This window comes from Thunnus maccoyii, chromosome 23 (genome assembly GCF_910596095.1).
Source record: "Thunnus maccoyii chromosome 23, fThuMac1.1, whole genome shotgun sequence".
Taxonomy (NCBI): domain Eukaryota; kingdom Metazoa; phylum Chordata; class Actinopteri; order Scombriformes; family Scombridae; genus Thunnus; species Thunnus maccoyii.
Window position 1 is genome coordinate 6,501,428 of NC_056555.1, and position 22,814 is coordinate 6,524,241.

The window sequence follows — 22,814 nt, forward strand, 5'->3', positions numbered from 1 at the left end:
GCTGACTAGAATATATTTTAACCACCTTTTTAACTTTTTAAAACAATGTGGCAAATCTGTCTTCATTTCTGGACCCATCCCCACACTGTCCCGCAGTGCCGGTCAATTCAGCAGTCCTCAGTGATGTGGTTTTTATTGACAATTTTTATTTGTTTTGGGATCAATTGTCCCTTTTTAAGAGAGATGGAATCCACCTGGACAAACTGGACTAACAAATGCTAGCCACTAACGTTCAGCACGTGGTGCAGTCCTCTCCACATGACTAACTGTTCACACTCCAAACACAGCCCCTGGAATCCTCCTCCTCATTTCTGGTTTCATCTCAGGCTACTCTTTTCAGCTCTAGTCCCTTCCTACTGTCTTCCCCCTGTTTCCAGCTCTAGTCCCTTCCAACTGTCCTACTGGGCATTAGCACCTTCACCGGTTCATCTCCCTATTCAGACTGTTGTTACAGATAGGGCTTCCTGTCCACATTGCACTTTTAATTCTAAATGAGTTTATCTCCTCCACCCTCCTAGATTTCTTGTTCCTCACTGAAACTTGGACTCTGATGAATATAGCCAGCTGTCAGAACTTGGTCCTCCTGATCATAACTTTTTTTTTTAAGCTCACCCAGGCTTAGTGGAGGAGGTATTGCAGTATTTAAAAAAATGCAACTAGTGCACTCCCATTGCTTCTAATATTTACACCAGTTTTGAGGTTTTTTGTTTAAAACAGATGGTGCAAATCCTGTCCATGTGTAACTGTATATCGCCTGCCCAAACAGAATGCCATTTTCTTAAGTGAATTCTCTGAGTTTTTATCATCAGTTGTTTCAAACTTTTGGTAATTTGGTAACCGTCTGGGAATTCAGCCAACACTGCTGAATTTCTTGGAACTGGACTCTTAACTTTGCTCAGCATGTTGCCAGCCCAACTAACAACTGTGGCCATACCTTGGACTTAGGTATTTACACTTGATCTGACCACTGCCTCTCTGGATGTGGAGGATTTGGGTGTCTCAGATCATCAGTGTATCAGGTTCTCCACCTTGTTTCACACCGTCCCCAATCCTCAATTACCAACTCCCACTCTATAAATACATCTACTGCAAGTAAATTCTCAAATGCCTACATAGCATCCACTCTACTCAGCAGCATTAAGGCCCAACCCCTCAAGTTGAACACAGACCAATTGGTCGCAAAGTTTAATTCAATCTGTGGAGACATCTTGAACTCTGTTGCCCCTCTGAAAGTAAGAAAACCTAGAGCCAAAACTCAGCCATGGCTGAACAACGACAACTGTGCTTAGGCAATTATGTAGAAAGGCAGAATGTAAATGATAAAAAGATAGTCTACAGGTTTCATTTGAGATACCGAAAGGTTGTCTGACAAATTATTAGCAATCTTTCAAAGCTGCAAGAGCAAAATATTTTGCCACCATTATCTCCAGAAAATTCCCACGGTCCCAAAGTTCTGTTCCACACAATTGAATCAGTTCTAAACCTTGTTGTTGCCACTGTCCTATGCTGACCACAGCCATTTGTGAGGACCACCTGCCCCTTGGACATTGTTCTTACTTACTTTTTAAAGGAAGTATTGGACACTGTAGGTCCCACAGTCTCTCTTATTATAAACAGCAGTCTTGCAAATGGAACTGTCCCACCCTGCTTTACACATGCAATAGTCCAACCACTTATCGAAAAGCCTAACAATGACAAATCAGAACTAAACAATGTCCGTCCCATCTCCAAGCTCCCTTGCTTGTCCAACGTACAAATTAAAAATTCCAATCAGGCTTCAGGGCTCATCACAGCAAAGAACCTGCTGTTCTCAAAGTCTCAAATTACCTACTTTTGTCTTTAGAAGACAATGGTAAATGTGCTGTTCTTTTAGACCTTAGCGTGGCTTTTGATATAGTTGACCATTGTAGTCTACTAAACCATCTCAAGGACCAGGTTGGCATCCAGGGCACTGCCAATCCATTTGAGGGCCCATTTTATGCTTTGTATATTCTTCCTTTAGGCTCTTCTGCAAGCACAAGCTCTCCTTTCACTGTTATGCAGATGACACTCAAATATACCTTCCACTGAGTCAAAGGGATTCCAACTCTATCACATCCATCCGTAATTGCCTCCAGGATGTGAAATGCTGGATGGCAAAAAACTATCTTCAGTTGAATGTTATATAAGATGGAAATATATGTTTTTGGTCCCTCCAACACCACTGGGAGTGTAGCGAGCCACTTAGGGCCACTGACATCGAACCTTTATGCACATGCCAGGAATCTTGGTGTCATCTTTGACTCAGCACTGAAATTTGACAAAGAGATCAACTCTGTGATGAAGGTTGCTATTTTCAGCTGAGGAACATTCCCAAACTAAAGTCCATCCTCTCACTCAATGATATGAAGACTGTTACCACCGCATTAATCTCCTCAAGGCTGGATTATTACTGTTCCTGGGTGCTGGTCAGTCCTCTTTGTCTCACCTGCAGCTGGTGCAGAATGCTACAGCGAGACTCCTAACTGGTACTAGAAAGAGAGACAGCATTACACTGGTAGTAGCATCCCTGCACTGGCTACCCATCAAATACAGGACAGAATTCAAAGTTCTTATTTGTTTTTAAAGCCATACATAGGTTGGCGCCCCTGTACATTCAGAACTTCTCTAGGCCTCTTAGATCCTCAGAACAATTGCTTTTAACTGTTCCACGATCGAGGCCAGTGGGTAAGGGAAATTGTGCCTTTGCAGTTCCAAAGCTTTGGAATACTCTTCTGCTTTTGATCAAGTGTGCCCCCTCCATTGACACTTTTAAGACAAAACTCAAGATGTACATGTTTGACCTTTGGTTGCTCTTAGTATTTTAGTATTTTTATATCTTTATATTTATCTTTTTTATAATATTTTATTTTTTATGAATTGATCTTACAAGTTTTATTCTGTTTCACATTTGTACACATATTTTGACATTGCCTCGTATTTTATCATTGCCATTCAATGTTGTTATTCGTGCCTTTTTACTATATTTGTGTCTTTTTACTACTGATGTCATTTCACTCGCTACTGTTGTGCCTTTTACTAAACATAATTTTACTAAACCTACCTTGAAATCCATCATGGGCTACCTCAAGAGACACAAGCTGAAGGTTTTGGAATGGCCCTCATAGTCCCCTGACTTAAACATTATTGAAAATCTGCGGGTAGATCCTAAAAGAGCTGTGCATGTAAGACGGCCCAATATCGCAGAACTAGGAGCTGTTTGCAAGGAAGAATGGGAGAAAATCCCAAATACAAGAATTGAAAGACTTTTAGCTGGCTACAAAAAGTGCTTGCAAGCTATGATACCTGCCAGAGGGGGTGTTACTAAGAACTGACTATGTGGGGTGCCCAACCACCTTTGCACATGCCACAATGTTTTTATTTTTGTTCAATGTATGACATAAAAAGCAACTGAGCATTAACGTTTGCTGAAAATTATGTTTTGTGTTCCATATCCTAGAGAGGCCATGTTTACATCTTTTCAATTAAAAAAATCACCAAAATATGTTATTTGTCAATGGGTGCCCAAACTTTTGCATACAACCGTAAGTAAGTGATATAGGCCTCATTTCGGGATTAAGCCTAACACTAACTCTCACACACTGTGTAGAGGTTAATTGGTTGTGTTACCGTGTTAATGTTAAGACTCATGGCTTTTCTACGGCTGAAATAACTGTTGCTCATCAGCAGCCTGCCAGGTCCTCAACAGGAGGTTGACCTGGATAGCTACTGTACCACTGCAGCTTTGCCAAAATCTTCGTCCGAACATGAAAAAAATGCCATAAATAGTACACAGCGAATCCTTTCTACCACATTGGAGGTCACTTATTTCAATGCATTATTCTTAAGTGTTTTGCTTTATCTGCTTAACTTACTTCTTCGCATTCCTATTTTCCTACATTTTCTAAAATGCTTTTTGAATCCCAATAGAATTAACTTTGTGACTTTTGCATTAAGCTGTTGGTTTGTTGTTTCTACATCTATATATTCATTTAAATACCTTCAAGTTTTTTTAAAGTATGAACTTTGAATGTGTAGTTCTGCAAACTGATACAAGTCTTCTGCTCACACTGCATGCATGCTGTGTGTGTACTTTGTTTCTGTTTACTGGCATAGAGAGCATACTCTATACCCTGCTTTTACTCCGGTGAACAGCGCGTATATGGATATACTCTAATTAATCATGTCTATTGTGCTGAATACTGCCTGTCGATACTGTTAGATAAGACACAACAAGATGGACTCTTCATCCAAGAGCAAAACAGGTCAGTACATCCAGTTGTGAGAAGAGGTACAAACAGCAATAAAAGGTGCATTTACATGGAAATAAAATAAAATCGAAGATAAAGATGCTATTAAAACATTTCACAGAGAAAATAAACACAAGAAGCCCCACAGGATATAAGTGTGTGTAAATGAAGTCTGATATAGAAGGAGGAGCACCTGAGGACAAGCTAATCAATAGCAGAACTCTGATCAATTCATTTCCAGGAACAGCCCACGGAGAGGATTCCTGGACGAGCTGCATAATCAGTCAAGGCTTGTATTGACGGAGCCTGAAAGCCCTGATTTGATCCAACGCTCCAAGGCTCTGTGCGCTAAACCTTCACATGCCACCAGTTTTATTGATTTTAAAACAGTGGATTCAGTAAGCAGGCGTAGGGATGGAGGAGACTTTCACACTGTCTACCCTGAAGACACTGAATCTTTACCACCTCCAACTGACCTTCGACCTCTGACATCTGTGTGTGATATGACACTGAACAAGCTTTGTACACTGCTCTGAACTAATACATGAAAGATATTCAGGAATTGGTTTAATGGAAACAATGGATGTAGACTTTTTAAGGTTTTAAACATTTGGTTCTGTACAGTAAGTCCACTCTATATTGACATATTCAACCTACATGCTGCAAAGAGTCACTATAACAGTGAAATCAGGCCTACATGTACCCAGGGGGATACTCCTTCAGTTAGTGGGGGCACGTGGAAAGATTGTGGAGTAGCTCAACTAATAAGAAAAAACTGAAATTAGAATTTGATTAAAAAACCTAAAACAACAATTACATATTGAGACAGCTGCAAGACCTGAACACCCTATGTTGTGGCAGATAGTATGTGAAATTTAGGGCAAGTGAGCAGAGAGGTCTAAATAGTTAGCTAAAAGTAATGCTTGCAGTTCAAATAATAATAAATAATGCATAAACAGTAGGCTAATCCATTTATCTATCACTTTAAGTAAATAGTTAACTAAAAGTAATGAATAAACAGTAAAGGCTTAGCTAAAAGTAATGAAAAAACAGGAAATGTTTAACTAATAGTAATGAATAAACAGTAAACAGTTAGCTAAAAGTAATGAATAAATAGTAAATGGTTAGCTAAAAGTAATGAATAAACTGTAAACAGTAAGCTAAAGGCAATGGGTAAACCGTAAATGGCTAGCTAAAAGTAATGAATAAATTGTTACCTACAAGTAGTAGTTAAACAGTAAATAGTTGGCTAAAAGTAACGGGCAAAACTTTTAAATAGATATGTAAAATTGATAATTGGTGAAATAGCTAAGTGGTTGAAATAGATATCTAAATCGATGACGATAGTTAGCTAAAAGTAATGGGTAAATGGTTGAAATAGCTAAAGGTAATGATGGTTGAATTAGATAACTAAATGAATGAATGAAAAGTTCAAACTAATAGTTAAAAGTAATGGATAAATGATTGAAATGTGTAGCCTCTGTAGAATTACTGACGCAAAGTCGACCAAATTGACAGAAACAGTTCAACTGTATGACAATATCCACTTTTATATAGATGATGATGTTGAATAACATCCAGTTTAAAATCACCTCAAATGAACATGTTTGGAATATGATGGCTGGTGTCCATGAAGGGATACTTAAGTTCATCTGACATGTCTGTGGGGATAGGTCTGATAAAAACGGTTGGGAACCCATGCATCAACTCTTCCTGGAAAGACACGTCCAGTTTTGTCTTCAATCAGTGGTTTTGCTTTTGGCTGCTTTATGAATCCTCCATGTCCAAAACCTCTGCATGTACAAAAGCTTTCTATATTTAACTGCTTTTATTTTATTGTCCTATAAATGACAGCTGAGAAAGACTTTATCCTTGAGAAGCCAAAAACTGAAATGCCTAAAATGTCCAAACATAAACGTAGTTTTGCTTCTGTAATCCAGACCTGAGGGAAAGAGCCAAATAGGCTTAAATTGTGGTGAAAAAAGTAAACAAAATAAGGATCGCTGCTTTTATCTGTTAATGCTTGTGGGAATAAGTACTTTATACCGTCAAACACACACCACATGCACACAAACACACACACACACACACGTGTACACACACGCACACACACACACACACACTTTGGTTTTGAGAGCAATATTTTTAAGCACACCTCCAGGATTTTGAGTTTTTGGAAACTCTCTCAAATAAAAGCTCTGGTCTGGTGTAATTCATGCATGTGGTGTGATGTGGCAAGCAGCTGATCACCTGTGTATGTGTGTGCTTTTGTGTGTACGTGTATTATTAAAGTATAAAGGGCTTTCTGCTCTGTCAGACACAGAGCTGCCGTTATGAAATGAGCAACTGTGTTGTTTATTCTCTAAACCTTTAAGAAGATTGGTGTTGCTTGGGCTGAGTGCGTTCATTTCGTGTGTGTGTGTGTGTGTGTGTGTGTGTGTGTGTGTGTGTAATATGTGTGTATTAGGCACGTGATTTGCATTTTGTCATCTGCTGAAGGCTATTTATTCGTACACGTGAGGATATCAGCTGTGTGAATGATAAAGGGTGGGCGAGTGACATAAGAATAAATGTGAAAAATGAAAGAGAGTGGAAGGAAACAAAAGAACAAACAAGAAGTGACACAAAGAGAGAAGAAAAAAATGAAAAATAAGAGCAAAACAAGGAGCGGGAGAAAAAAATGAAGTGACAGAAAAGGCAATTAGTAGAAAAAGAGAGACAGATGAGACAGAGGTTGGAGAAAGTAAACAAGGAGTGAAAAAGTGACATGCAGTATAGACAGAGAGGAGAAAAGGAGAGCGAGAGAGAGACAGGAAATGGACAGAGGGAGTAGAGGAGAAGAGAAAGGCAGCTCATGCTCCAGTGGAGGTGAAGTCATGTGAGTGGCGCTGCAGCTTTCTCTTCAGGCTGAGCAGCTCCAGCCTGGACATAACGAACTGTCTTTAACTGCATCACCTGCCACCTCACACACACACACACACACACACACAAACACACATACACACACATACACACACACACAAAAGTGCACATTTGCTTGCAAGCACTCAATTTTCTGTAGTCTTAGTTAAGCATACAAGAGTTAGGCATAAACACACATGTAGAAACACTGAAGTTGGTACTTCTATACTTGGGTTAGGGGTAGTTGTGCAGACCAGCTTGTTAACAAAATACATTCTCTAGTCCCTATACAAACCATCACCATTATAATCCCAATCTTTACCCTAACCTTAACCTAAAGTAACTGTAACCTAACCCTAACTGTAAAACCAAGTCCTAACCCTAACACACCTCCCAAAACACACACATTCATGTACACGTGCATGCACTTGCACTGACAAATATGTGCACATGTATCAAACTGCACACCCGGATTTACTATTAATCAATAGCAAAGCAGAGTAAGTACACATGCTAGTACATTTGCGTGCACAAACACCACACGCACACACAACAGCTGCCAGGGTGATACAGATGTTTATTTGCAGTAATCAAACTTTGTCGCCTCCCTAATGAGTTTCGAGGGGGAAAATCAATAAGAACCTTTTAGTTTTGTGAGTGCTTTTTCTTGGGGAGTGATTTTAAGAGTAAGTCTCTTCTTGGATGGGTGATCACGCGAATAAATGCTAACCAGCTTTCAATGAATCCATGCAGGACCTGCATACCGAATTAGAGCTCCTTCAGTTATTTTCATTGAACTGTTTGCCCCTCAAGTAGTGTTTACAGTAGTGCTGGTTAAGTGTTAGGGTTAGGTTAAGCAGCCTATCATAGAGGATACTTGGGGTTAGGGCTAAGGTTAGGTTCAGGTCAAGGTAAGATGAAACACAAACTGAAAGAGAAAGAGACTTAACAAGTATGGTTTCAAGAACCTTTAAGGACTTGTTGTAATTACTTGTGTATTTTCTGTAAATACCCACATTCGGTAAGATTTTTAAGGCCATTGGGAGCTATAATAACAAAGCAACTTTTGATTATACAGGAATTGAGATTTAAGTTTTACTGGTGGTGTGACACTGATTGGTTAACAATATACAGTACGTATTATCTAAATCTAAACACTGTGGAGTCATCAAACGACAGTTGGTGACCAAGACAAAAAGTTTTGGATTTGGCAATTTAGCTGTAATTCCTGATCAGGTTAGATAATGGGTCACAGAACAGAGTGTAACACCGGGAGTGTGAGGTGTCATCTTTTGTCCAGAGTATAGAGTAAACATCTACTTTTTCAACTACTACTTATTTCAATGTGAAATGAGGAGCTTCAGAGGAACAGCTTGGTCAACTGTTTCAATTGGGGACATAATTGTACAACAGCTTTCTTTCAATGTAGATTCAACTTCACTTCAGGCATGCAGCTGAAAACTTTTTGTACACAAGAAATCATCATTTAACTTCACACAGATAGGAAAAAGGAAGGAATCAATGGGTTGTTTGACCGACAGACTAACCTGTATAGTTGCTGGTGGCTGAGGGAGTTTGTGTCTCTGTCTGAGCCTCTGTCTGTGCTTCTGTCAGTGTCTGGGTTTCAGTCTGCAGGTCCGGCTGCAGCTGAATCGTTGTGACGGTCCAGTCCTCCGGCAGCGACGTGGCAGCGGTGCTCTGCAAGCTTTCGGGGCTCAATGTGGAGCCTCTAGCCAGGACCAAGACACACAGCAAGGGGCTCAGCAGCACCCAGAGGTGGCTGCCTGTGCTTTGAGCTGTGGGTCCCACTTTTGGAAACATGGGGCCAGGTAATGAAGAAGAGCTCTGTGAGAGGAAGAGGAAAAAAGGGAGGAAGGATTCACAGCATCATGCTCAGGAGTCTCAATATGAGGAAGATCCTTCAGGGGGAAAGTTTGTTGCTTCTTCTTCTTCTTCTTCTTGTTTTCCCTTCTGTTTTCCTGCTGTCCTCCTCTTCCTCTCCTCTTCTCTTCTCCAGCTTCTTCACACTCTTTTCCTCTTGTCTGTCCTCTTCTTTTTCTCCCTTCACTCCCTTGGCGGAGAGAGGAAAATCCCCTCTGTGCTGCGGCTCATGATGCTGGAGGTATGACAGAGAAAGAGAGGGAGTGAGCGGGTGTGTGCGTTCATATGTGCATGTACGGTAGATCCAGCTGTAATCTGCTTGCTCTCTGCTCACTTGCCGTTGTTTTCTCTCCAGCCTTCCCTCAGCTCGTTCAGCCGTGCTCTCAGTGCTCACTCGGTTCGCTGCTTGCTCTCTCTCTCTCTCGCTCTCTCTCTCTCACTCTGATCTCCAGCTGGGCTGACTGAGCGCTTGCATAACAGTAACTCATTCGCTGAGCTGTGCTGAGCTGTAACTCATGCAGCCTTAAGTCCTGATATTCCTGGTAGCTGCTCTTTCCCTCTCTGCCCCTCTCACCCTGTTTCTCTCTACCTCTCTCTGTTGATTCAGTGTATTGAGTGTATGGACAGTTGAGGGTGTTGCTTGGAAGTTTACAGAGAAACCATTCACAAGATCAATGTTTGCTATTGGAACACTAGCAGCTGGAGGGTAAAACTCAATGCCACCAGGCTGACCCAAACTGAATGTTCAGCAGAACATTAGCGTAACAGGCAGACGAGATAAACTGAACAGACAGAATAACATTGTCATCCAATATGTGGCTGGAGCATCAAAACACACAAGCTCCTCCAACTACAAGTGCAACATACTGTAGTATAGGCAGTGTGGGACTGTGAATGGCATATGGACCAGGTGACCAAACAATCACTGAATAACATAGGATGGCAGATATCTCAGGTCAAGGCTCTATTAATCTACTTCCTTTCGCTCCTTTGAGGTACACAGTGTACGCAGTTTGAACAGAGAGGACTGTTGTTTGGAAAGGGAAGTGAGAAGTAAAGCTTAATTCTTAGTTGTGTGTTTGGAGGTTACTGTGTAGCGTTAGTGGGTTTATGTGTAAGCTCTGTTGCCTCACCGCAGCTAATGTGCAGCTTCTCAAAAATGGAACCATACTGTTGGCTAGAATTGTTCAGTACATGCACAAACAAACTTTTAATACAGAATCTTTAAACTGAACTGACTATACTGACTCACCTTTGTCACTGACTGAATTAGTAGCTTTTAGCAGTGGAGCTCACCTCTCTGGTGACTGCAAAAAGAACCCACTGAAACAATCATGTCATTATACTGTTGGAAATATGTGGCTGCTGAGGTGTTAACCTTATATAAAATGCTGTATATGACTAGTTTTGCACTGAACTGGATGTGACAGTTTGAACTAGCAACAATCTGAATATACTACTGAACGGAAGACTGTCAGAGTCAGAGTAGAGAGCTGAAGTGAATTCAACAGTGATGCAATCGCTTAGCTTAGAAAAAAGTGAACAAATGAAAGTGAACAGTGACTATGAATCTTTGAACTGAACTCAACGAAACGATTCCGATCAGCAAAGTGATTTGTAGTTTACGCCTCTAATGTTGGCGGGTACAGAGATGCCAAGTGGAGACTTCAAAAGCTGTGATTGACCAACTTAGACCACTTGTTTTAAACAAGTTTCCAATGCTGATAGTAAAGACAACATCCAGCAAGTTGAAGATATACTCAGTACAACTAGACATATTTTCTGATCAAGCAAAATACTTCCATTGCTTGACATGGTCATTGCTTCTCTATCACACAGTGAATGAAAGGATGTAAACATGATCATCTTGGATAATAATGATTGCACAGCAGTTGTTTTGTTATCAACAGTTAGCTAGACAGGGCAAACCATATCATTGTAATTCTACTGTATATCATACAGTGAAGAAATATAAAATTAAAAAAATTTAAAAAATCAATTTGGGTTATAAAATTTAATCAGTATATGAATAACATACAACACATCTGTATAACTCTTAATTTGTACATGGAAGGACCACCAAACACCATGACAACAGATCCAGTTGGCATCAGCTATTGGATCCTCTGGCTGGCCGTCTTAGCCTTGATGTTTACAGTACAATAAGACTTAGGAGCAGTTGGATGTATCACGGTAAGAAAACTTACAATTTAAGTCGACTTTTATAGATGTGGCTGGTATACAACACACAAACCCCTTTATTATTAAAGAGTTAATTTAAAGGCAGAATGACAGTCTGGCCTGTATTTAGAATGCATTATAAACTCCTTTTAAATTATGTTTTAAAGAGCTAATTAACATATTTGCTTTCACTGCCAGCCAACCCACAAATTTCACTCTGCTCACAATCTGATGTGTTTGCACTAATTTCTTGTAGCACAAGCTGAACTCAGAAAATATGCATTTGCTAGTCTTCCATTATCATTTGCCCTTTCTTCATACTTATCTACCATGTAGCTTTCCCACAAAATACTCTCAAGTCAGATGAATGTTTGCCCCCATTGTCATATAATTATCAGGGTGACTTCTCCCACAGTCACTGATTATAAACTGATAGCTGACACAGACAACCTTGAGTGTAAAGAGTTTCTCTGGTGCTTAATAAATTCAACATGACTGTTTGTGAATCTCTGGTATTTTTCACTTCCATCCATGTGATGAAAAACGTGACTGTAGTACCTGCCTACTGTATCTTCCCCTGTGTCTCTGAGTGTGTGTGTGTGTGTTGTAGCTGTATGTGCGTGTGCATGCATCCTCATGTGGGACTGTGCGTGTTACAGGTAGATGCTCAGGTGTAATATCAACTTGATAGCTCTTGTTGATAGCTCTCTAGTCAGAAAGTCCATGCAAAGACATGAATAATTGATGCATGTGGGACCAAAAATAGGAGAGAAGGATAGCGAGAGAAAGGAAAAGAGGCAGAGCTGGAGAGCGATTAAGGAGTGAGAGAGGGGCAGACAGAGTGAGCGATGACATGAGATCGGGAGGAAAACAATCAGAGAGAGAAGGAAAGACAGCGAGAGATTGGAAAAGAAAGACAGATGAAGTGAGATCCGGCGCTTTTAGCCTGAGAAAACTGCCATCTATCAAATGTTCGGCCAGTAAACGGGGACGCAGAGGGCTCTGCTGCAGCAAACTACATTATTTACAGCCACAGCTTTGCCAAAGTGGACACAGGAAAGGCTTCAAACGACTGATCCAAGACTTTATTTTAAGCCATCAAATTATAGCTGCACTAGGCAACGTTTTTATGGTAAAAATACACCGTCCTATCAGTGTAAATCAGAAAATGAGGCTGGAACAGAGACAGTGGTTTCAAGTGTCAGGGTTTAATTAATGCTGGGAAATGCTCTTAATGCACATGAAGTGACAAATTGAAATGTTGGAGCAAAATACAGAACTTCATTATAGATAGTGATAAGTGAACGCTCTTTCCAGTGAAAATCTCAGCCAAACACCAAATCCACCACCAGCTACTGTGTGAAGGGGGAATGTAATTCCTCGGCATCAAGTTACATGATTTCTGGGTATAAAAACTGAACTTTAAAGATGCACTTATTTATATATTCAGTGTAATGTGAAAGAAAGACATTGAAGTGTCTGACACAGAGGGAATTATTGCCCAACTCTGCTGTTCCCCTCAACTCTACAGAGCTTTTTAGTCTCTTTTAGCTTGTTGCTTTGCTTTTCTGGTGATGTGTTTTCAGCTTCCTCCACTACACCCAGCTGGCCAAAAAAAAACATAAAACACAACAAAACTATAATGCAGCTTTCAATGAACAACCACTACATATCTTATGCAAGTTAAAAGCCTTAAGACAGTCAACTGATTGACTGAACTTGTCCAGTCTCTAAACTTAATTCCTGTATAATATCAAGTATTTTATTATATTAAAGCCTATTATAGGCTTGGTTTTGATGCTTATTCAGCCTATATCACATGAAACGCCCAACTTCAATTCAGGAGTTGAAATCACACAATCTGACTGGTTAAAGACATGCTTTAATTGTGGGATTGTGTGCATTTTTTTACATTAGGAAAAGTGTATTTCTAGCCTGAATTGGCTCTTTGTCAGGTACACAGGGATCAGAAACATGGAAAATGGATGTTGATACATGATTTCATTCTGTTCCTACTCTGCTTTTTTCTTATTTTCTTGTATGCACTAATTTGACATTCACTCCTTCGACAGCATACATGTATGTATTATGTAAAAGCCATATTGCTCATGAGGATGTTCTTAACTGTTGTTATGATGGTGATGTGGCTGAATGAGGTACAGCTCAGACATTATGGGATTTTGTACACAGTAACAAGCTTACCTCATATATACAATATGCACTGAGTTGTTTGGACTCATGAATATAAACCCAGCCTTAAGTATACCATACTTGGGCTTTTTCTACCAATATGATGACTGACTATTGTTCAGCAAGAATGTGGTTTACTATTGTGGAAATTATAGTAAAATGGCAGAATACAAGGAGCTTCCATCCAGTTAGGTGAAATGAATTATTACCTAAGTTCATCACTCAGTCGGTACTTGTATAACTGTCTAACTGTACAGTATAACTGTCTTAAGTATATCTACTGTATTATCTCAAGTACTTGGTTTTATTTTTCTTATGTTTGACATATTTCAAACTTTTCACATCTTTCACAGTTTGATCAGATATCAATTACAAGTATTTACTATAAAGCCTGCATACAGAGTAAACGTCAAGAATCAATAATATATAGCGTCCTTAATATGCTACTTGCAGCATTTTTAACATTAATAAACCATAACCACATTAAATATAAAACATACTATATGTATATCAAGTGCAAACAAATTAGATCATCAAAGGAAATGAGCTGGACTGCTTTACGGCACAAAACAGGAAGGTTGAGTGAATGTCAGACATGAGAAAGGGAAACAGAAAGCAACTGGTGTTGACAGATATTCATGATGCCATTCACACTTTTGAGACAACAGTGTCTGCCAGCAGGTCTGTGTGTGTTAATGCGTCCTACCAATAGCTGGAGTGGATAGCACTTGTGAGAAGGATTATGAGGATTAAGGAGGCAGCCAAGCAGAAATGGATGAGACGGATGAAATTCACATTTGTACCCGGGCCGTCACTCTTCATTCTTCGTTCAACTGGAACGTGAAACTAAGGTTTGTTTTTTTTTAAATTGTGCATTTACTGTAACACGAGTCTCTGCAATAAAATAGTCAGCACAGCATGAGTGATCTGATCTGGTGGGACAACTTACCATGACAGTTTTTGCATTAAAACTGCAACAAGAAAAATAAAAAGCTGTAGTTTTACAAAATGCAGTTTAACTGTTTAAAGCACAGTTTTTGACCACTTGGGGGCAGCAGAACAAGCTGTAATCACAACATATAAAACAGTTGAATTCTTACACATCCAGCAGATGCAAAGTAACATTAGCATTCATTTGAAGTGGTGTTTCTGGCCACCGTACAAATGTATGTTCAACATTCACTCTCCTTTTCACTCTCTGTTTTGCCCTCCACCATCTTCTGACAGAAATACATGGCTAAATAGCTGTAATGTAGCTGCTAAATGCTCCATTTTGTTCACCAGCTAGTTGCTAATTTTGTCTCCAGTTTGGTCCCTGGCAGGTAGTGTACAGTGAGTTTTTTAGAATTTATTTTTTACTGAAGTTTAACTGAGTTGTGACACTGAACCAAACAAGAGAAGTTGCGGGCTGTCAAACCAAAACAATGAGCTGAAAGACGCTAAAAACTTTCTGTAGAGCTGAAGTGAACTGCAGAGTTGTGTGATAATGTTCTGTGAGTTTGTGACAGCTTTAACTTTACAGATAATCATTTGTTTTAACACCTGTTAAAGTGAAAATATTGACTAGAGCAGCTTTAATATGTACATACTGAAATGTAAGCCATACTCCATGTCGCTGCTGTACTTGCACAGCTGCTATCGCTAGCCCGCTAGAATATCAAAACCAGCTTTCACAGTTTGGAGATGGTGTAAAGGAAATTAATTACTCCTCTTTTGTTTAAAATTGAAAGAAAAAAAGGCGAGCCTGGGGAACTATGAATGACTTATTCTGTATACAGCCGTCTGGAAAATGTTCTAATAATTTAAAATTCTGATGTCTGAAAAAAACATCACTGCATAAAAAAGACAGATAGTCCTCTTCTACTTATCAGCCAGACAGAGGAAACACAGGCTCACTCTGTTTTGATGAATAATAACACTATGTGCGTGTAAAGTGTGGTTAGTATGAGAAGTATTGAACATTAGACGTCTGTCTGTGCACACACACAAACAACCAAATAGAGGCAGTGGCAATCTGCAACTCTGTCACTATCAACCTAATCCCTAATACGATATCTTAGAGCACATTAAATACTGTTATATAATAGAAAAACACAACACACCAACACACACTCAGACTTTTCACACAGTCATCTATGTGTGTATGTGTGTATGCAATTCTCTCTCTCTCCCCCTAGCTTCTCTGTTCATGCACACATGCAAACACACATACTGATGCAGACACTGTGTGTATGCAGAGTCTGAACCCATGTATATGATCTGCATGTATTTGCACATGTTATACTGTGACACTTTGGAAGTTTGGATATTTACGTTTCTCTGCGTTTGTGTGTGTGGAGCACAGCAACATTTAAAAAGCCAATAACCAGAGCTTAATATGGAAATAGGATCACAGAGGTAAATGAAGGACACGACAGCATTTCACAGGGGGGTTCAAGTAATCTGTGGCAGCGGCTCAAATGATGGAGATCTGAAGAAATCCTTATGAGAAATCAGGGAATAATGAGGCAGCGATGAACAGAAGGCAGATCTGATTGGCTGTCAGTTTGATACTCTCTCCATCGCCTGGAAAACTTTAATTGTGTTTATTCCATCGACACTATTTCATTAAAACACTTTGGTACACGCTGTTTCTGGAAAAGCATGTGTGAGTTAAAAAATTTGTTTTGCTTGTCAGAAATGATCCATGATTTTACTTTGCAGGCAAACACAACAAACATATACTGAGTTTAATGGATCAATATGTGCTGTTAGCACTGTGCTCACATGGCATAACAAATAAACATGTTCTAATGGTGGAAATCCCACATTCAGATTGTCATAACAATCCAAAGAAATGATTCAATTAAAGTTTTTCTTGAAATCTTAGACATAAGATGTGACAAACAAAAACATGACTTCATCTGAACCTCTGTGACAAAGGAAACAAAACATGGTGATAAAGGTATTTGTGCTATGTACAACTGGTATCCACAAACAGTTTTACATATCTATAGAATATGAAATCTTTCTTAAAGGTGTTCTTGAAAATAGAGTTTTATACATGTAAGCTGTTAGATTTATGTTTGCACTTGTAAACTCAGTTCTAAAAGTGTGTGTATTCAGGTATGGGCTTGAAAGTCTTAACATTCAGGTTTATGTCTCCTAAAACTCTATTTTGCAAGTTTATTAATTGATTTCCAAAAAAAGCAGCACTAATCAATATTTTTTATATTAATAAAGGATCAAATGACCACACCAAATGTGAAAGGAGTCTCTCGTAGTGATGACAGCTCTACGGAGGGTTTTAGTGTCTTTCAGCTCCTCCTTATAAACTATTTAATTGACTATTGTTTAACAGTACTTAAATGTGCAAGCTTACAAACCTAAGATAACAATTTAAAAACTCTTTCTTCAAGCAAACCTTTATGAGTAATTTCATCTTCCATACTTATTATTAGAATCTGTTGTTCAATCTCACTCCGTTGGCCTCATGCCTCTTGCTTCTCTAGACCCATCTGCTCCCAAACTAAGTCGACTCAAAACTTTCAGTACATGTGCCCTGCATACAACTCAGCTCTCGCAGCCACAACACCATCATACCATCAGTAAACAACTCTCACAGCACAGTCGGGTTCTGCAGATTGAAAAATCTTCACTGATTGGATTGATGCTTCTCCTGCTTTACTGCAGTGAAAGTACTTTACATTTGCTGAAGTGTTTCTTTTCTTTTTTTTTTTCCTGTGAGCACCGGTGGTGTCTTGAACTTCTTAGGGGCTTCTGATTGATTCCTGCTGTGACAAACCACATCTGACCCCAGAGAGGGAAAGCAGGGGTCAAACAAGACGGAAGGGGATTTGAAGGGCAAGGAGGTTGGATCAGGACTGGGAGGTGGCTGGTTGAAATCCTTGGACCAGCTGGGGAATAATCCTCCAGAAGCAACCTCTGCTGGAGTGTCTTTGAGCACTAATGGAAGTGTTTGGTTTGTAGTGCTTGATGTGTGGTAGTATTGGTGGGAAAACATGTTTCTTACAGATAATTATGCATTTGTTTGAAGGGAATAAAAATGACTTTTTAAGGAAGAAAATACCACACACACCGGTTGATTGACTTGGAGATGTTGAGAATTTCAAAACGCTGCTCCTCCATCACTGAGGTAAATATGAGAGATGAAATAAGATGAAGTTATTGATCTGTGTGGGGACAATGGGCCATCACAGCAGCTGAAGAGAGATGTATAAAATAATGAAACATGAAGAAAATAAGGAAAGAAAAATCTGAACCAGAGAAACTTTAACAAACTGTAATCCGCATATGGTTTGGTTTACGTACATGCAGATCTCTGCTCAACTCCTCAGACAGAAACAGTGAACTGGTTGTAAATCTGCACTCTGAGGATTTAAGTGAACATCCGAGCTTTGGGTGACTCCCTGCAGCTTTGAGGTTAATTTGGGAGGCGAGCAGCGATGGCAGATTAGAAATCAGAAGTCAGACAGATAAACACGTAAATGCACAGTGACACTCTAAGAGTCTGGGAGACTTTGGGACCCCTGTAGCTTGACTGATCTTCCGTTTAAACTGCGCTGCAGGACCTGGCTGCAACCAGTAAGAAAGTGATTAGTCAATATTGTTCCAAGAAAGGTCAATGAGAGTGCAGCAGCAGGAAGGCACCTGAATATATAAAGCTTACACTAGGAATTCACTTCAAATTTCACCTTTGAAATTTTAAAATTGCAGCGTATTTTAACCATTTTATATTGAAATCAAGGAAATAATTGGTGTTAAAAAAGCATTAATGTGAATCAGAATTTAATCTATCTATCTATCTATCTATCTATCTATCTATCTATCTATCTATCTATCTATCTATCTGTCTATCTGTCTATCTAAAAGATTAAAAGTTGTGTGTGTGTGTGTGTGTGTTTGGGGAACTGGCAGACAGAGATGGATTTATATTTTGGTGTGTGTGCGTGTGCTTTGCGTCTGCTTATGATTATGTGTGTGTCATATGGGTTTTGGATGTGACTCCTGTGTCCTAATCTGAGGTCAGAGTTTGCTGCAATCTGCCACTACATTTCTATTTACATTTCAGGTCTTTCACTAAGCTGTAATCCAGAGGGAAATGCCTTCCCCCTCTTCCATTAGTAACAGCAAAGGCGACCAACAGAGTGCTAAAAAGCCTAAAAATGATTTTAAAAAAACATCTCTGACCTTGACGAGGTAAAACACACCAAATCAAATAAATGTTTGAAGAAACACTAAAAAACCTAAACCAAGGACTAAATACTTTTAAAATCCTTCTGTCATCTCAAATGAATGGTTACTGTTACAACATGCAGTTTTTCAATTTCTCCATTAGGACGCTTGTCTCAGCAGTGTACATTTATACAACCACAGTCTAACACAAATTAATTGAATTAAAATACATCCTCTTTCAGTTCAGACAGAGAGGAGGCTGGATGCTGGTATTAACTAAAGCTTGTTCAGTATTTACATATTGGATGTGAAAGCAGCACATTTCAGCTCTTAACTCAAACCCCGGGAAGGCATACATCTCCATCTTGTGGTTCTTAGGTAGTATTGCAGCTTGATCTCCACTCCCTTATGCACCTTGACTGTGTGGTTCAGTGTCTCCACATGACATGGAGCCATTGGCATTGTGACAGAGCAAACACCAGCTGTGACTGACACTGGTGACTTAAGCCAAAAATACATTTGACTTGAACTAACATATGGGTGAAGGAAAACAAGCTGCTGATACAGTATTCAGCACCACAGCAGGCTGGACAGCTCCTCATCCGGCAAACCAGGGTTTTACAAAGGGTTCATATGAAAAGATGGTAGCTTACAGCGTACTGTATGCATTATTTTTAGTGCATTTTTGGACTATAGAGGGTTGGATTTATACTGACTATAGCACTGAAGCAGCATTTAGATCATCATATATGAACATAAAACAAGCATTCTCATGAGTGTCTGGCAGCAATCATAGCCCTGCGGACTAATAGACAGGCAACACAAACAAGAGGCAGTGGCACCACAGCCAGCCTCTTATCCAATCAAAACCAGAGGGAGGAACTAAAGGACTCGCCAAATGATGGAATTACCAACTTCTCCTGCTGAGATGCACTGCAGGCAGTTGTCAGCCTACAGGAAGCCTGGTGTGACTTCCACTTATTAATTTGGTGAGTTAAGACAAACACTGTTAGTGTGTGACAGCAGACGGAGTGATCAGTTCTTGCTGAAAAATGATTATTTTTATTCAGTCTTGCTGATATACATATTTAGAAAAATGCAACGGGCTGTTCACTTAAAGTCCTGTGACGACTTCTCTGATGATGAGAGCCTGTCCAGTGACACAATCACATGTGAGAATGCTTTAGCACTGCCCTGTGTGAATTAGATGTCTTATTAAACTGCATCTAAGGGAGCTACAATGTGCGGATTTTCATCTTTTTTTCGTATATTGTTTCTTTGGTCCAGCACCTGTTTGAATTTTATTGGATGTGCACATCTACTGCACTTTTTGAAGCCTGTTTAGTGACACAATCACATGTGAGAATGTTTTAGCACTGCCCAGGATCACACACACATTGGAAACTGTGTGAGGTGTGAAACCATTGATAAAGTTTAACACAGTTTAAGTCTAAAAGAGGTTTAGAGAGAATTAGCTAGCACTGATTGGGTTATGTAACCTCAAAGGTCCCACGAAGAGGAGAAACACACGCACCAAAATTGACGTAACTTGTAGATACATCTCTATAAGTTATATCCATACCAGTGTGTGTGTGTGTGTGTTTGTGTGTGTGTGTAGATAATAATTGACTCTGGTGTTTTTAATTGATCAAGTGTGTCTGTTGATTTACAGAAATGTTTAAAAAAGACCTATTTCACTGATTGACAACTTTTGAGGTTTAATCTAAACATTTTTTTAAAAAACTCAATAACATTAAAATAGAAAATTTCTGTCATTCACATGTCATTATTGTGGTAAATCTCACTTCTCCACTTTCAAACATCTCAACAGATTGAGTGGATAATCCCCTTAAATGTCTCCTTGCTTTCACCAGTCAGCCAGGGTTTTGTTTGCTGGACGAGAAGCTAAGAATTAATCCTCATTACACAATGCAGGAAAAGCTATTTGGTTAATTGGTGAGTTTAAAGGCCACATAATTCATGGCCTTCATTCCTTAAATCAGCCCGGTGCATTCAAGGTGTTTTGTAATTTCTGACTGAGGTCGTTCCTGGCAAGAAAATATCACTTTATTGACCTGTAGTGAACTTTATGATAAGTGCAAACATGGAAAATGAAGTGATGTAAAGATTCACTCCTCCTCAGGACATCCATAAGTGGAGGCTGGTGTATAAACAAATTATGACAATTTAGCAAAACACAGTTGTAATAATGTGAAAATATGAATTATACCTTCAGAGGAGAAGTTATAAATGTTGACCCTTAGAATGTCTTTATATCTATTAATAACGACATTATAGTGGGTTACAAACCATTTAATAAATGTGTATATACTACTTATAAATGCTAAACAAGGGGACTTAAAGTAAAGAGTTACTCTAAATGCTAACATGATCACAAAGGCAACACTAACATGTTGATGTTTAGCAGATAGTGTTTACCATGTTCGCCATCTTAGTTTAGTGTTTTAGCATGCTAACATCAATAATTTAGCACCTAGCAAGCACAGCTGAAACTGATGAGAATGTAATTTGATTGCAGGTATTTGATCATGGACCAATTAAAACTTTGAGCTGATGATGAGGCTAGATGGTAAGTTAAGGAATCACCAAAGTTATCACAGTTCATCCTGAGGTGGACATGGATGTCTGTACCAAATTTCATGGTAATAAATCTGTCCAATAGTTGTTGAGACATTTCACTCAAAACCATAAATGTCAACCTCATGGTGGCCAAAATGGTGGACCAACCGACTGGCATTGCCATCCCAAGAGCCATGCTGCTTGCATTGCTAAAAGAAAAAAGAAGCCAGTGATGATGAGACTGGATTACCAACTGGGCAAAGCAGGCAACTGATCCCTCAGGGGGCCCAAAGGCTCAAACAATGCAAGAAATAATTTCTTATTATTTAATTGACAACCGACTGCAAATGTTCTTGTTAATACTGTTTGAACCACTAATGCACATTATGAATTAAAATGATAGGAGCCTTAAAGCAACACCTGCATTATTAACTCCATATTCTGGAGTTAAAATCTAGTTTCATAATATCAGTATATGTTGTGCTTGTATGGTACATTTTCTAATTAATAACTCTGTTTTAGTGGTGAAATTTGTTCCTATAGTGTGTCATGTCACAAGTCCTATTTGGAGTAGTTCTCCACCAGGTTTCTATCTGAGAAACATACCTGCTTGCACAGACATTCTGGGTCCTCTAGAGAGCAGTGTGTGACTGCAGCCTGACTAAGTGGTTCTCATCCTGGACCCCTGTGATCCTTGTGTGTTACTCTGAGCGTGGTTATCAGTTCAATGTTTTTATGCTGTTTTTAATGCATTTTTGCACTTTGAATTGCCTTTGAGTATAAAATGTGCTATATTGATAACTTTTCTTTTTTAGGATTATATGATTTTAAACCAAATGATTAAATGAAACGAATTAATTTAATTCATCATTAATTAATCATGTAACAAAAAATTGGTCATACACACATATAAAGCCCTATATAGCCCTATAGCATGCTGTATGGTCGATATGGTCATTTTTATCTGCTGTTGTGTCCTGTAATGCTTCCTTTTCATCAATCCTCAAGTATTCTGTAAAATTATCCTGTCTGTCTTTCTAATTTATCTCTGCGGACTTCCATTTTTATCTAGCATCCCTGATATTCTAATATTTTATTATGTCCACAGTTTTCCCCTCTTACCCCTAATATGCTTGTTGAAAAGTTCTTGAAAAAAAGTTCTGTTCTGACTACTAGACCCATGCACACGCACACACCCACACCCTTATGCAAACTTTACTCAACCCTGATTGGATGTGACACAACCAGAGGGTGGGGGCAAAGCTGTGGTTAATTAGCATACCTATCCAGCCTCATAAATGTGCCGGCAGCCTTACCTGACGCTTCAAACAACATCAAACACACAGAGGAAGAGAGAGAGAGAGGGGTTTCCGGAGTAGTGCATGGTACGAGAGTCAGACACGGTTTAAGTAAAATTCAGATTTGACGGAAAGTTCAGGCAAATCCACTCACCTCACAGAGACACACACAGGTCCGGTCACCGTTCGCGGTCTGTGCGTAAAAGCGCACAGCCAAAGCAGAACTTCACGCGCTCTCAGGTCTCCAGCTCTCCAAGGTCTGTGGCGGTTCGAGACTTTCCCCCGTCGGCCTTGTTGGTGACTTTCACGCCCGGTTCTGCTGTGTTGTGACCGGTCCGAC

At 39.4% G+C, this 22,814-nt stretch overlaps 1 protein-coding gene across 2 annotated transcripts in view; it reads right to left on the bottom strand.

Moving 5' to 3' along the window:
- zgc:162331 (uncharacterized protein LOC793007 homolog) overlaps window positions 1–22,704 on the bottom strand; it is a 37,433-nt gene extending 14,729 nt beyond the window's left edge. The window contains exons 1-2 of one of the 2 annotated variants that reach the window (XM_042403628.1): window positions 22,629–22,704; window positions 8,717–9,285 (exon numbers count right to left, since the gene is read on the bottom strand). In XM_042403628.1, the coding sequence (XP_042259562.1) occupies window positions 8,717–8,990 (274 nt within the window). In that variant the 5' untranslated portion in view covers window positions 8,991–9,285; window positions 22,629–22,704. Of the gene's footprint in view, window positions 1–8,716; window positions 10,133–22,628 lie in introns of those variants that run through there. The other variant, XM_042403627.1, reaches the window with a different exon arrangement.
- Window positions 22,705–22,814: the final 110 nt, after the last annotated feature.